We start from the raw sequence: 15,152 nt of genomic DNA, 5'->3' as shown, positions 1-15,152 counted from the left end.
GGCTCCGGCCCCGGCGTGGGAGCTCAACATGGTGCTGACCAAGCTCATGGGACCTCCGTTCGAGCCTCTGCACTCGGCCCCGTTGAAGTTTCTGTCGTGGAAAACAGCGTTTCTTGTGGCCAACACCTCCGCACGACGGGTGGGAGAGATCCAGGCCCTTTCCTGCAAGGCCCCGTACTTGACTTTTCACGACACGAGGGTAGTGCTCAGGACGCACCCCTCCTTCATGCCCAAGGTACCGTCGGACTTCCACCTCAACGAACCCTTGGTGTTGCCTGTATTCTTCCCGTCGCCTTCGTCGCCGGCTGAGAGAACTTTGCACTCGCTGGATGTGGCTAGAGCGCTGAAGTTCTACGTGGACCGCACGAAGTGTTTTCGGAAGACGTCACAACTCTTTGTGAATTTTGGACCTGTCAATCAGGGGAAGGCTCTCTCGAAGGCTTCCATTTCCAGATGGCTCTCCGGCTGTATCATGTACTGTCATCGGTTGGCAAACCGACCGCTGCCTGGCCGTCCGAGAGCCCATTCCACCAGAGCGATCGCAGCTACCACGGCGTTCCTTTCTGGTGTGCCCCTGCTGGACATATGCAGGGCTGCTACGTGGAGGTCGACGCACACCTTCACGAAGTTCTACTGCGTCGATCGGGATTCCAGGGAGGAGTCCAGGGTCGGCCAAGCAGTGCTGCGCAACCTGTTCGCCTGAGGTGAGCCTGGTAGGGAGGTAAGATGCTTAATGTTGAGTTTGATGCAATGCTTAATGTTGAGCCTTTGCCACCTCCCGTGGTTGTGCATGTGTGTACTGCTATGTATTCTTTATTCATGAGCATGTGAATCCATGCCAGACCCCATGCTGGAGAAGGAACAAGTTACTTACCTGTAACTGTTGTTCTCCAGCATGGGTCTGGCATGGATTCACATGCGAACCCTCCCGCCTACCCCTCTGCGGCTCTTCACTTGGTCATACTGCCACTTCACGTGCTTCCAAATCTGAAGATGGCTGCCAGAGGCGGTGCTTAGGTAGAGGGCAGTCATTGGCTGTGGTCAGTATGACGCAGAGACCAGTGATTGGTTATTACTACGAAAGACAGATCAGAAACGAAACTGATACTGGTTTTTTCTTTACCGAGGATTCCCAGCCTGACGGGGAATATTCATGAGCATGTGAATCCATGCCAGACCACAACAGTTACAGGTAAGTAACTTGTTCCTTGTGGAATCGGCACACTCTACCTTATATGGAGGGCTGAGAGCATACACAACATCCCTTTTTCCACTTATACTGTAACTTTCTAGTTGGTGACAAGTTCCTGAGTGGCTGGTGGCAGTGGATGTTTTCTACTGATTTTTCTTTTTGGGTGAAACTTGCACGCAGGCTGATTTCGCGGCTGCAATAAGGGACCCATGGCACAACATTGTACCAAAATGGTGCTGGTCTTTTTCACCAACTCTTGAGCTGCCTTCTACTCAGCTGGGTGGGAGAGGTCTTGATGGTTCTTTAGTGGGCTTCCTTGCGAAAGCCTGCCAAGGCGCTCTGAGTACCTGAAAGGACAGGAAGTGGGGGGTCCCCTTATCTTTGTCCTGCAGTTTGGCTGCCTGGCTCCAGTTCGACCTGGGAGGCTGACTGTTATTTGGGACAAGCCAGCCCCCAGATGTGCATGCATGGCTTGAATGTTGACTGGATGTTACAGCCGTTTTTCCTGTATAAAGCTGAGGGCCCTGGAGCAGAAAGAGTCGACCTCTGGAACGAAGAATCTAAACGACGATGTCTGCAGCGACCGCTAAGGACTACTGAGTAACTGCTACAGTTCCAGCTTTCTTTTCTGATCGATGGGGAAGATCCAAACCTGACGACTTCCTCCCATGTACTGGTGGGACAAACCAGTCTCGAGACGACCTGCATTTTGAGCCATCACTCGAAGAGCTGTGACCGTCCTGGGCTGCAATTCTCCAATACCCTGGGACCAGGAACAATCTGCTGTGCACTTCGTGGGAAATCCTGCTGGACCTACAGTAACTCCTTACTGCTCTGGGATGTCTTCCCTTCCAAGTTGGGGACCAAGAAACAGAGAAGTCTGCTGTGTGACAAACGTCGCTGAGCTGAAGCCTGTGCCGAATCCCAATGAGCCAGTATTGTGAAGATTGTCTGCTGGGTGTCCCACTGCAAGAAGCTGATTGTTGATCCCACCAAAAATTTCTTCTTCAGCCTCAAGGCCAAGAATCCAAACAGTAGCTGCTGTCACCTCACCTGGGGACCCGCCAGTGACGGTCATCTATCTTCAAGAAAAGGTACTGTCCTGCTCCTAGGTACTTAACTGGGTGCTTGCTTTGAATCGGATTGCTCCTGAGTTTTCTCAGTTACATTGGGTGGACAACCCAACTGTGTTCTCCCAGACCTAAGGACACTGTTCCTTTTGGTCTAAATCCTTCAGAGGGTCTACCTGACCTCTCTGAACCATCCCTTAGTTAAACATTTTACTCACCTTGGAATAGAAATCACCTTTTGTTTTGGTCAATTTTGACGGCGTCTACCTTCCTTTATTCTGCCACCCACAAGCTCTGGTTCCCCAGTGTCTCCTTTGACTCACTCTTACCCCTAGCTAGGGTTGGACATCTTAAAGTATAGGCTGCCTAAAAGTACTTGCCAGTATCTGTGTTGGGTCACTGAATGTTGGTTACCCCTGTATAAGAGTTTAATATTGAACGGAGTAATGCTTAGCCAAAGTCTCACTGTACATAAATGTGAATAGGTTGACTTGCATGTAATTCTAATACTGTGTTGATTGCCTTGGTGTTTATAATTATATTTTTTATAAAACTACTGTGAATAAGTGTATTCTTGGATAAAAGTGTGCCCTTGGGTCTTTGTACTTACCTACAGCCCTTCCCTCTCCTTAACCAAGCCTGGCTGCTTGTCCATTGTTTGTTGTTGTTGGGCATTCATATAGCACTCTATATATCATTGGTATGATCTCAAAACGCTTGTGGGTTGAACGCCCTTGAGGACCATAGTCCATGTCAGTCGAGAGGTAGGGTTGTATAGGGTGCTTGAGTGTGAGAGAGAGAAAATTAATTTGTGGGGGTATCGCCGCACTCTATAGGTTGGTGTTACTCTGTTGGTGTAAAGTAGAGTGTGCGCATAGTGGTAGGAGAGGTGACTGTCTTGAAGTTTGCTGCCAAACCGTTTGGGTAGTTCAGACCAAACCAAGGAATTGGAGCCCTATACACTTGAGAGCGAGTCTTCTGACGTCCTGCCACAGTAGTGCTCTTTGCCAGTTTATTAGTAGCTCATTTGTTTGAGGAGGCCACAAGGCAGGCCTGAATGGCTGTTGTGCACAATCAGGCTCACTTTGACCACAGACCTGCACCCTTTGTAGTGGTTTGGACTGTTGTCCTCTGACCTCAGACGGGCAATAATCTAATTGTGTGGGCTGTCCTGAATGTTCGGCAGTTTTAGGAGTAACCTGATTGGTTGGCCCCAAAACCTTAGTTTGGAACCCCCAGCCCTTTATGTGAGTAGTGGACCGGCTTAGGCAAGCCCCTGCCTGTATGGGATTTTGAAAGAAGACCCTGTTCCTACACTCTGTAGTGGTTTTGAAAGTGCAGTGAGTTGGCTTACCTGCTGGAGAATGTTCTGGAAGTGCTTTCTGCATTTTTAGGACCAGAGCAGGCTATAGTTGCAGGCCCTGGTGTCCACGGCTAAGCTGTCGTTCAGGTTTTCGGCTGCTGGATGTCCTTACTAGGCTCATCTCATCCTTCCACTTGCCACCCTGTTGGCTCGGTTAGGCGCCCCATGCGGAACAGTTTTCTGAGCACAGTTTTACTAATTCCTGTTTTTACCACATGTGTCCTCTGCCTCTGTGTTGGAAGTTGTTGACTGAAAGGGTATTGAAATGCATGTGTGGGGAAAGGAAGTATAGCTTTAAGTCTCTGTCATCCTTCTTAACAGACCTTGATCAGAATGTCGTCTTGGTATGTTTCCTGGCTTGCCCTTTGACATTGCCTTCCCTTCTCCCCATTGCAGTATTACATCATTGAGGTGAACGCCCGCTTGTCAAGGAGTTCCGCTCTGGCCAGTAAGGCAACCGGCTATCCGCTGGCATATGTTGCTGCTAAGCTGGCACTGGGAATCCCTCTACCCGTTCTCAGGTAAGCGGTTGTGACAGTCGGCTGCAAGGGTGTGCAACCCTGACTTTGTTCTCTTTTGCTACTCAAAATGTAATTTTCTTCTCAGTCAGCTATGCTGCACAGGCCTCACTTTCCAATGTACCTTGCTAAAAAAGTATAGTGGACATGTCTACTTTTGCTGGACTGTACTGGCACTGCTGCAGCTATGAGATTTAGCAACATGGCAGCCACAGAGTAAAATGCACATTCCTAAAACAGCCTGCTGTAATTACTTCAGCGACCATGGGCTGCCTTTAACAGGGGATACCCATGCTTCAGCCTATATACAACTGTGTATTCCCGTGTTAGTTAAATGTAAATATAAAACTATATGTAGTTTGATATGGTGGCTGATGGAAATGAATATAATAATTCATAATAATTTAGTATTTATATAGCGCTACAAACCCTCAGGTATCTGAGTGCTGCTTATTACCCACGGTGTGTGGTGCTCATTTACCGACCTCAGAAGGATGAAAGGCTGAGTTTGGCCCTGCCGGGATTCGAACCTGCATCAGCAGTCTCTGCACAGATGTCAAAGCGAGCGCTCCACTCGCTGTGCTATTGGACCGGCTACAATGTATACATGTCAAAACCCCTCTCAAACTGGTTTCCTGTGATTTCTTGCAGCATTCAGAACCCTTTGACTATTGCTGTCCTTAGCAGGGGGGTTTCACCCATAACAGATGGTGGGGCGAGCCCTCAATACCCATTTGTTCTGTACTGTTGAGATGGATTTCTAAAATCAACCCTGATGAGCCGATTTTAGGACGCCAACCTAGCTATGGTGAACAAAAGTCCAATCAAGGTAGTGTGGATGTTGGGTAAGAATTGGTGTAGTGTCACTGTTTGAGACCACACAAGACTTATCTGCTTGGTATTCAGGAACCAACCTTTTGGTATAGGTCTGTACTACACAAGTTGGTAGTGTGACTGAGCAGTCAGGCCTCAAGAGGGGTAAATGTGAGCTGTACAGATGAAATCAGTCAATACAAGTAACAAGTAAAGATTACACTCAAGGTTTCAGTTATAGTTAATCATTTTATCAGTTTTAGTAAAGCATTCTTTAAAAAGGCACTTGTTTGTCACAGTCAAGCTAACTTTGGCTTTACTTTTCAAAATCAGTAAAGCTAGGTAATACTCTTTGGAGATGCTGATACTTGTCTCCTACACCCTGAAGTGAATTCAATAACGAGGATAGTATTGCATCAATATAGAACACCAGTGTACATTTCTAGACTTTGAGTTTCAGAAAGAAAGGATACAGGGAAAAATAGAAAGGTTGCAACATTTACTTATGTGAGGACAGTTGGAATCCTCCAATGAAATATAGGTAAGCCTTTCCCAGCAGAAAGTGGTAGACACATTTCAACCTATGATGGGCAGGCAATGCCAAAGTCAATTGATTCAGAAAGGTGCCTTTAGGGAGCCAGGACAGCCAAAGTCAATTGGACAAAATCTATAGTTCTGATGCACTTCTTGGAGAGTCTTTCAGAGTCGGATAGCTAAAGAAAATCATTGAAGACACACAGGCTGTTGAGCCTGTACAGAGGGAGTTGAAATCAACTCCAGTTAATAAGGTGCAAATCTCAAGTGGGAAAGCACGAGTTAAGTTGAGAAGGTAAGTACCTCTGGTTAGAAGAGAAGTGGTCCAGCTGGTTCCATCTTTCTACAGCCAAGCAGACCCTGGTTCCTGAGCCTCAGTTGTGGGGACAAGAGGGAGGACGTCTGGAGGGCTCCTGCGGCAGTACTTCGCAAACAGCACTGATGCAGAACGAATATCTGAGTTGGACTTCCCTTGCTCGGGGACTCTGAGGGATTTCCTGCTTCTGGGGTGTCCTTAGGAAGCTCCTGGAGTTCTTCGCCGGATTAGTTTCCGCAGCAGACGTTGCACTCGGTTATGGACACTCAGCCCCTGGCATTGGGCTTCTGCAGCAACAGAGGCACAAAAAGTCATGGATTGTGCCAAATTGGAGTTCATCTTGGGGTTAGTTGGTCACACTAATCCAAGGGAAGAAGTCGTCACATCTGGAGCGCAGCAGAGCTTCACCGGGCAATTCAAGGTTCAGGAGGTTGCAGCTGGCTTCTCTTCAGTTTCTTCAGATGTTTCTTCCAGTGGTTGACTCTGCCTTTAGTCCCAAAACCCTCAACTTTTAAGCACGTTTCCCTTTCGTTCACACTCTAGACTGTCAATCACACAGCAGGGTGACACTAGAAATTTACTGGTAATGTTTTGACAGTACATGAAACATCACCTTTTGTGCTACTAACCACACCGTGTACAGAATTGTTTTACGCTCAGTGCATGACCAGGAGCTTGTTTTTTGTTTTTAGTATGTCTCTTTAATGTGAATAAATTGTGTTTTATCAGTATTATTCCCAGTTTGTTTGTGTGATCAAATGGCTACTACACAATAATTCCTAGCCCTCTGTGGCTCTTCTCACACCTCCTGTGCGTCAGAGGGGTAGCCGTGACTCTCTCCCTTTTTTCTATTTCTTACCCTCTAGAGTCAGGACCCCCGTCAAGAGGGTTTCTGCCCCATTTTTTTCTACTGTCCTTTCAGGACAGCCAGCCGGCCAATCGGGGCTGGTTTCATTCAGGCGCTCCTGGAGACAAAGGACTGGGGAGTTTCGGGAACCTCCCTCACTTCCTGCCGGGCGGCCTTCAGGGCTGAAGTCCACCAAAGGCAAAATCCATCCTAACGCACAGAGTAAAAGCCAAGGAAGACCTCACAAATAGAAAATGGTGAGAAAAAAAAAGACGAGGACCATTTTGACCAAACCACTGCCAACAGCCATTTAAAGTAGTGAGGGTAACAACATTGTTGGGTAAGATTTTCATAGAAATGGTAAATCTTCCTGACCTGGGTCAAACCCAGAACTTTTTGCTTTTCTAGTGGGGTAATTTTTCCTTAATACCTCTGTGTGGGAACCTTTTTCCACACCCAAAGAATATTTTACACTTTATTTTTTTTAAAGTTATTGTCTTTCTCAACTTTTTGGCAGCAAGTGCCTGTTGTTGCTGGGTTGCCATAGGGCCCCCCTTTTTAAAGGTTCTCTGGCTAGACCCGAGAGAACTACAGTTCCCAAGGGAGGAAAGGATCTTTGGATCCCTCTTACATTTTATTCTGTGAAGCCAGCACCCCACACCTTATGTGGAGTGCTGCGGAGATGCATTGTATCCCTTTTCACATTAAAACTGTAACAATTCTGTTACAGGGACACGCTTGCCTTCAATGGCTGGTGGCAGTGATGCCTTGTATGTATTTGGTGCACCTTAACTGCGGGCTGTGTTCACAGCTGCAGTAAAGGCACCCAAGGGTGCTCATTATACCAAAATGGCCCGGGTTCTCTTTTTTTCCACCATTTTAGTGTTCTTTTTGTCCTTTCTTGTTCCTTCTCCTGACATCCAGGGTGGGAAATTCATTTGTGGGATTTTTATCTTCGGCAGGAGCCCCCTGGACTACCAGCCCAGGCTCCATTCTGTCTGTGAAGGCAGGAAGCGAGGGAGCAGTCCAAATCTCCACAGCCCTTTGTCTTCCTCTTTGCCTGAATGGGGCCAAATCCCAGTGGGGGGGCTGGCTGTCCTGATTGGACAACCAGACCGCCTCTTGCTGTGAAATGCAGTGAGAGAATGCTGTAGTTCCTGGTAAATACTGGGAACCTGGAAGCTGAGAGTAGAAGACCACTGAAACCGAAGAGGATGAAGGAAAAGTAGCTGAAGCGAGTTCCAGCGACTGGAGAGTGCTGTGTAACCGGAGCCTGCTGTAGCCCTTCCTCTACACGTGTTTCACTACTATATGTGGATCCTCAGGAAGTGAACGTTTATGAAGATTTGTATACTGTTCGTGTTTGTTGATTAATCCTGTTGAGGATGTTCGTATTTATTTTTCAAATTCCCCAACATAGATCCTTATTTGAGATGATTGAATTGGGTTTATTTTCTAATATTTTTTTTTTGAAATGCAGAAGGAGATACTTCCTCTCACTTCAGGCTGCAGAATCTGTTGAGCCCTTACCTCGGATGGCGAGGCTTTTCCCAAGGATGCATCCAGGACAGCTCCGATGAACTGAAGTCTTTGAGATGGTATCATGTGGGACTTCTTGTAATTTAAGGGGAGAAGCCCAGTCTATGGAGGGAGTGGCAGGTTACGCTGAGATGATCCAGGGCTTGTTCGAATGAACGTACCCTGATTAACCAATCATCCCGGTAGGGGTAGACTTCTTCTTTGACCCCTTTGACCAGCTTGTCCTCTCGCTCTTCCAACTGAGTAGTAGTGAAAGGATTTACCTCTCCAAGATGATCCGCTGCGTTAAAAAGGCAGTGGCTGCCTGATGGCGACACCTAGGGATTTTGCTGCCGCCTTTTGAGGTCTGCAGCTTCTCAAGGCATTTGTCAGCCTTATTACCAAATAAGTGCAAGTCATCAATGGGCATGTTGAGATCGTATATCGGGTGCAAATCCTGACTTCCTGAGCCGCCAAATCTGCATATGACAGTGCTTGCCTCCATGGTCCTGCTGATTCTGTCAGCGGTGTCAAGACCTGTTTGCAGAGACTCGCACATGGCCTCCTTACCATCCCTTAGCAGGTTCACAAAGCAGTCTCCTTACTCACCTTCAGGGTTGTGATCAGCCACCATCGCTATGCAGTCCCACAGGGTGAATGTACATTTTGCTAATAAACAGGTCAAGTTGGCAGATTTCAAGGCATGCCACCCGCAAAAGACTTTTTTTGCCCAGGTATCAACCAGTTTATTATACCTATCTGGAAGGAAAGTAGGGTGTGCAGCTTGCTAATAGGCGGTTAAAGCTACCTGAATCACTATAAGCTTTCAGGGGTTGGATATTTAGACGGGTAGCTTGGGTCGCTACTGGATGGACTATTTTCTGGTGAGGATTCGATTTACTGCAGGACTAGATTCTGGAATGTTCCAGTTAGTCATTACCCTTCTCTGTAGTAGCGGGTCTTTTTGTGTACCCTTGTCCAATATATGGGAGATCACCTTGCTCAAATGGTGGGGCAGGTCTAGTCCAACCTAAAAAGTATATACCATAGTCATCAGACTTCTGTAGGATGTATCCGCATGTTCCGCTGGATCTGGTTTCCCAAAATCTAATTCAGGAGAGGTGTCAACCCCACTAGCTGTTTGTAAAGAATCATGCAGTTCCCTGATCCTGGTTTCATCTGGGATAAAACAATCTAGAACATTAGGGATATTCCCCTGTGAATTGGGGAGATCTAATTGAAGGCCAACATGTGTAGTCTCATCTGATGTTTCATATCCCTCATAGAGGTTAGAGACTTGAGTCCTTTTTTAGTAAGGTTTATAGCCATTTTACCTTTCCTATGGTTTTTGAGGTAGTCTTTGACACTTGGACACCTTTGGCGTCAAAGGCGATGACGCATGAAGCATCGATGGAATCGACGGTTTAGTCTTCGTATGCTTGACCCAAGTTTTTCCCTTGACGTTGTGCTTGTCTTAGACTGGAGCATGGCCACTTCCTTTATGCTTCAAGGAGGACAGGGCCTCATTCTCGAAGATTATAATCATTTGCTAAGTTGTCCCACTAATCCTTTGTCAAGGATTTAGGCGGGCAGGTTATGCTACTCTCTGGAGAACAGTCTGAGGAAGAAGGTGATCTACAACGCCTTTCCTTTGACTTTTTAGAGGATGAGGAGGAGTGCCTTGAGTGAGATTGTTTCTCTGATCTTTTTTTTATGAGGAGTCTAATCTCGCGACTCATGGGAAGACAGCATTTTGAAAGACGTGGAAGGGGATTTTGGAACAAGTCTACCCACTGACAATTTAGCTGTATGCTTTTTTTAGGGCCTTACCTGTTATTGACCGACAAGATTGACAGTCGGCGGATGCATGTTCAATGCCCAGTCACCAAATACATATTACATGCATGTCCGTAATACACATTTTGGCGCTGCATTTTATGTTCTTTTTGAAGCCAGTTTCGGAGTAGTAGGAGTCGAAGATGAGGCCATATCGAAATGGTTTTCTGAAGAAAACTGAATTACGCCAGAATTCTTGAAGCAATCGCATTCGTGGAAAAACGGTACTGAAGCCAACGTGCGCTGCATGTGGTATATGTACTCGATGATATCAACTGAGACTGAGGCCCTTGGGACACCAGGTTGACTTTGTCGACCCACAGCGCCCTCGCAGAGAATGTATTTTTTCTGAAGCTGAATACGAATATCGTAAGATAAGGAATACGTGGGAGGACACACACCATTCGATATGTAGACTTTTGTGATGCAGTCCTCTTTAGGACACTTTCGAGGAAGGGGAGCTAGAGTGACGATAACCGATTGCAGGCAACGCCGTGCGTCCCTGCAGTCGCTGTCAAAGAAGCTGCTCTAGGAAAAATTTCCCTTGATGCTAGGAAACTTTCTTTTTCGGAAGAAGACGTATGGCTCAAGCTGGTGACCACCAAAGTTCTGAGCTTGAATGGTGATGTTTCTGGTGAAGTAGCCCATGAGGGAGCTGGTCCATCCACCTGGCTGTCCAGGTACACTTCCGAAGGCTCTTGAGGCATGCAGCCAATCAAGATAAGGTAGCAGACCGGCAAGGCTTAGTTGTAGGGTGTGAGTGTTCTTGGGCTACACTGATTCCACACTGAGCAACACTAATAATTCCAGTACATGGATAATTTTAAACATATGCAGTAGTTTTATTAGGCCTTTAAAAAAACCACCAACACAAATAAAAACTTTAGTACTACATTGTCGCATCAACCGTTATATAACTGATCTATAAATTCCCCCTTCGGGGAAACAATAGCATTTGACTGTGACCAGTGTAACAAAGGTAAGTACTCTGATGCTTTTTGAAATGGAAAGAACTCTTTAGCATGATCCCAGATCAGTTTCCCTAGCTCTTATGAAGTCCAACCCTAAAATGGGCCAGGAGAGAACTGTTCAGCCCACCGTTTGGTCCAGTGACATTTTTGAAGGTTTACAAAGCATGGATCCTCGAGCAGGGATCAGGACTGGCTGTTCCCACTAGTCTAGGGGTCAAAGCACTGGCGAGGGTTTTCCTGAAATCAGGTAGAGGAGCAGGGCTTCACCGAGACAGCCCTGGCATCAATGCTGGTCCGCGCTTTGCACAGTTTTTCAGAAGTCCGTAAAACCATACAACTGACACAGTACAAAACTCCACTCTTAGTTTAAGGGTATATCACCTGAGTTCATGGTAGCATAGACAGAGCAGCCAGGCTTATCTTAGGAGGGAGAGAGGGCTGTAGGAAGATACAAAAAACCTGTAGCAAACCTTTGGGTAAGAATTTAGAGTCCAACTGGTGTGGGACTTTAGACTGATCTGCTTGGTATTAGTGACCCAACTTTTAAGATGGGTCTGTAGTACACAAGTCAGTAGAGTGGCTGAGCAGCCAGCCTGATTTTAGAAGAGGTACTGTGAGCTGTAGAGCAGTAGAATGAAATCATTAAATGCAAGTATTCAAGTAAACCCATATACCCTTAAAAGTTATATTAGGATTCCAAGATGGCCGCCGTGTAGAGGAGCGTTCCTCTAACCTCTGTCCGAACGGGAACGAATTAAGGGAAAAGCGGAGCTAAAATACATTATACCCAAAGACATCGGCGTCGGAAGCTGAAGAAGCAGCATCTCTGAAGCGGGGCTGAGGAATAGGCGGGAGATACCCGTCTAAGAAGTGTTGGAGAGGGGCGGCAGCTCCACAGCGGCAGCGTGGCAAAAAGTGTCAAGACCCTCGCCCAAAACCCCCTCTGGCAAACCCATTGGCCAGGTGGAGTCAGGACTCAGGCCTCTAGAGCCTGGCATCCTCTTCAAAAGCCCTCATGGGGCCAGTCCTGGCACCTATGGCGCCAGGCTCATACACTGTGAAAAACAATGTGCTTGGGAAATACTTTATTGTATTGTCAGCCAACATGGAGGCATCCACATAGCTTGGTTCCGAAGAACCAAGCTATGCGGTCTAGTGTTTTGGGTGTGGTAGGCTAGGGACTACTTTACCTGGACTATTTTGTTGGGGTATTTAAACCACACCCGAGCAAGACAACACGCTTCGCGTTACTTTGCAGCTTACAACGTGACGCTCACCGTGTCCAGCTATTCCCAGCTATTCCCTCGAACCCCGGAGAAGCAGAACCTACAAGGAAACAAACTTACCTGCAGTCTTCATCTTTAAACACTCGCAACTACTGAGAACAGCTTCCTCGAATCTGCACGCCTCCCGGACAGAACGACCTGAAAGAGGAAGATTGATGCAACATTAAAGAAAGCAGTAGAGACATTTTACAAATTACGAACTGCTCAAAAGGCTTACCTGGCTGGTTGCCTCTCGGCTGGCACCACTCCGGACATTCCACTCACGCTGAAGAACACTGTGACCTACAAGGAAGGAAAACACAGGTTAGCAAAGGTAAGACGTTGCAGCGCTGCGCATAGCGCTTACTTACTGCATCATAGCGCTCTAAATGCGCCATCATTTACCAGCGGGTCTCAACCAAGCCAGTTCGCCGTACTGAAGCTCTGCATACCTAAGGGAGAAAAGAGACATTTTAAACAAAGGCATGCAGGATAGCAACAAATCTAAAGAACAGAAATGGGGCTTACCTGAACAATCTAAAACGGGCCGGCGTCAGTGAAGTAACTGGACCGCACTCGCCCATGAAAGACAACGCGCCCCTGCAAAGAAGGCAGGACGGAGAGCACGCCTAATTCTACCACAAGGTGAGGAGAGGGCGCCAGAGGGACTGAAATCATACGGGGGTGGAGGGAGGATCCTTACCCCAGTCAGTCTTGAACACAGTCGTCCTGTATTTTCAGGCAGAACCTTCCCCCGCAGACCACATGGCAAAGCTGAAAAGCATACCAGAGAGTAACCCAGCTGGGTGGCGTCCCTGTGGATACCAGGTGAGCGTAACAGAACGCAAAGCCTACCATAAATCCACCTGGGTGGCATGGAGACATCAGAAATGGACCAATTGGCCCAATTACTAGGAGAGCTTCGTGCTGAGGTTAATTCTGCCCGACAAGAGACTAATGCCCTCCGGAGAGACCTAATATTGACCAAAGAACGCACTAAAGAGATTAGCAGGCAATACTTGCAATCACAGGCACGACAGATGCCTCTAACTGGAAACAATCCAACGATACAAAATGCCGCCATACCACCCACTCCGGTACAGATCACATTACCTGGAACAGTGCCCCTGGCACCACCAGTAAGGTTCTCAGGCGACCCACGCAAGTATGCAGCATTCATCAATCAGTGCCGTCTTCATTTTCTTTGTTGGCCTGGAGCATTTCCAAACGACCAAGCTCGGGTAGCTTTTCTTATCATACCTGAGTGGTAGAGCAGCAGATTGGTCTGTGCCGTTGGTGACCCATGACGATCCTCTATTACATGACTTTGGGGGGTTCCAGAGGGAAATGGAAAAAACGTTTTGCTCGCCATACCCAGGAACAAGCAGTAGACAATTAACTCTTGTCCCTCCGACATGGAAATCGGGACCTGTTAACGTACATTGCTACCTTCAACAGACTGGTTGCCGAAGCTAGGTGGCCAGAAAACAAAAGAACCGCGTTATTCCATCGAGGCTTACGAGGTGAATTAAAGGACGTCTTAGCCCAGGTGGTTGATCCACCCAGAGACTGTGCAGAATTCATAAATCTGGTCGTGAAGCTAGACCACTGGTTGCAGGACCGAAAGGCAGACCGGTCTAAGACGGACCCTCGGACCGTGTATATTCGACCAAGGTAAAACACACCGTGTACCTGAAAATTCTGTAGAACCCATGCAGATTCGGAAGGATACGGCCTCCATTAACTAAACAAGAGCGGGACAAAAGCTTTGTATTGTGGGAAACCAGGACATTTCCTGAAGGACTGTCCAGTAAAACCCCCAAGAACAACAGTCGGGCCACAGAGAAGGATCAAGCTAAGGAATCTGAAAACTACCAAGCTCGACAAACGTAGAGGTCAGTTTGTCGAGTGAGAAGAAAGAGTTGCTGTCCTCGCACTTTGCAATACCAGTGATCTTAATTAACCACCAACAGTCGTCAAGAATGCATGCCGTTGAATACATAGATAGTGGAGCAATTATATTGATCAAGAACTTGCAGCAGAGATGGGGCTTCCTTTGTGTTCTAAGCCAACTATGGACACGGTAACCACCGTGGATGGGACAGAAATCGCTTCCGGACCAGTAACCCAGTGCAAAGCCTGGGTAACCTTGCTGTGCCAGGACGCACATCAGGAGTCTATTTCATTCGATCTCATCAAGGCACCTCAGTTGAGGCTAATACTAGGGATGCCATGGTTGGTTGCTCACAACCCTTTGATAGACTGGCGAGCATGAAAATTAACCTTCCCCGGTGACTGCTCCCCTGCCTCCTATTACCAAGAGGAGAAATCCGGCGTCTGTATCCCCATGACTCCCGGAGCAACAGTATCAACCCTGGGAGCAACTAATACCTTGCCAAGTGAATACCATGATTTCCAGGATGTTTTCCGAAAGGAACAAGCCAATACATTGCCGCCGCACAGGCCCTACGACTGTCAGATCGACCTTATTCCTGGTGCACAAATCCCTTGCGGCAGGATCTACGCTCTCACAGAACCAGAAAACCTTCATTTGAAATCCTATTTAGACCAGTACCTTGCAAACGGATTTATCCGTCCTTCGAAGTCCCCTGCAGCCAGTCCTTTGTTCTTTGTACCGAAAAAGGAAGGAGACTTGAGAACCTGTATTTACTACCATGCATTGAACCAGATCACTGTGAAGAACCGCTACCCCTTGCCACTTATCCCTGAGATGCTAGACCAAGTTAAAGATGCCCAGATTTATACCAAATTGGACCTTCGAGGAGCGTACCACCCGGTCTGAGTCAGAAAAGGAGATCAATGGAAAACCGCCTTCCGTACGAAGTACGGCTTGTTCGAAATCAAGTCATGCCCTTCAGGTTATGCAACGCTCCTGCGGCATTCCAATA

The 15,152-nt window shown here is 47.3% G+C and overlaps 1 protein-coding gene across 5 annotated transcripts in view; it reads left to right on the top strand.

Annotated features, from left to right (window-relative positions):
* Window positions 1-15,152, top strand: part of CAD (carbamoyl-phosphate synthetase 2, aspartate transcarbamylase, and dihydroorotase) — a 425,465-nt gene that overhangs the window by 146,223 nt on the left and 264,090 nt on the right. For all 5 annotated transcript variants that reach the window (XM_069605502.1, XM_069605501.1, XM_069605500.1 and 2 more), the window contains exon 14: window positions 4,022-4,146. In XM_069605502.1, the coding sequence (XP_069461603.1) occupies window positions 4,022-4,146 (125 nt within the window). The remainder of the gene's footprint in view (window positions 1-4,021; window positions 4,147-15,152) is intronic.

This window comes from Ambystoma mexicanum, chromosome 4p, assembly GCF_040938575.1.
Source record: "Ambystoma mexicanum isolate Mex_15411 chromosome 4p, UKY_AmexF1_1, whole genome shotgun sequence".
NCBI classification, from domain to species: Eukaryota; Metazoa; Chordata; class Amphibia; order Caudata; family Ambystomatidae; genus Ambystoma; species Ambystoma mexicanum.
Note: the sequence above shows the minus strand (reverse complement) of the source record. Positions and strands in the feature narration are given on the sequence as shown.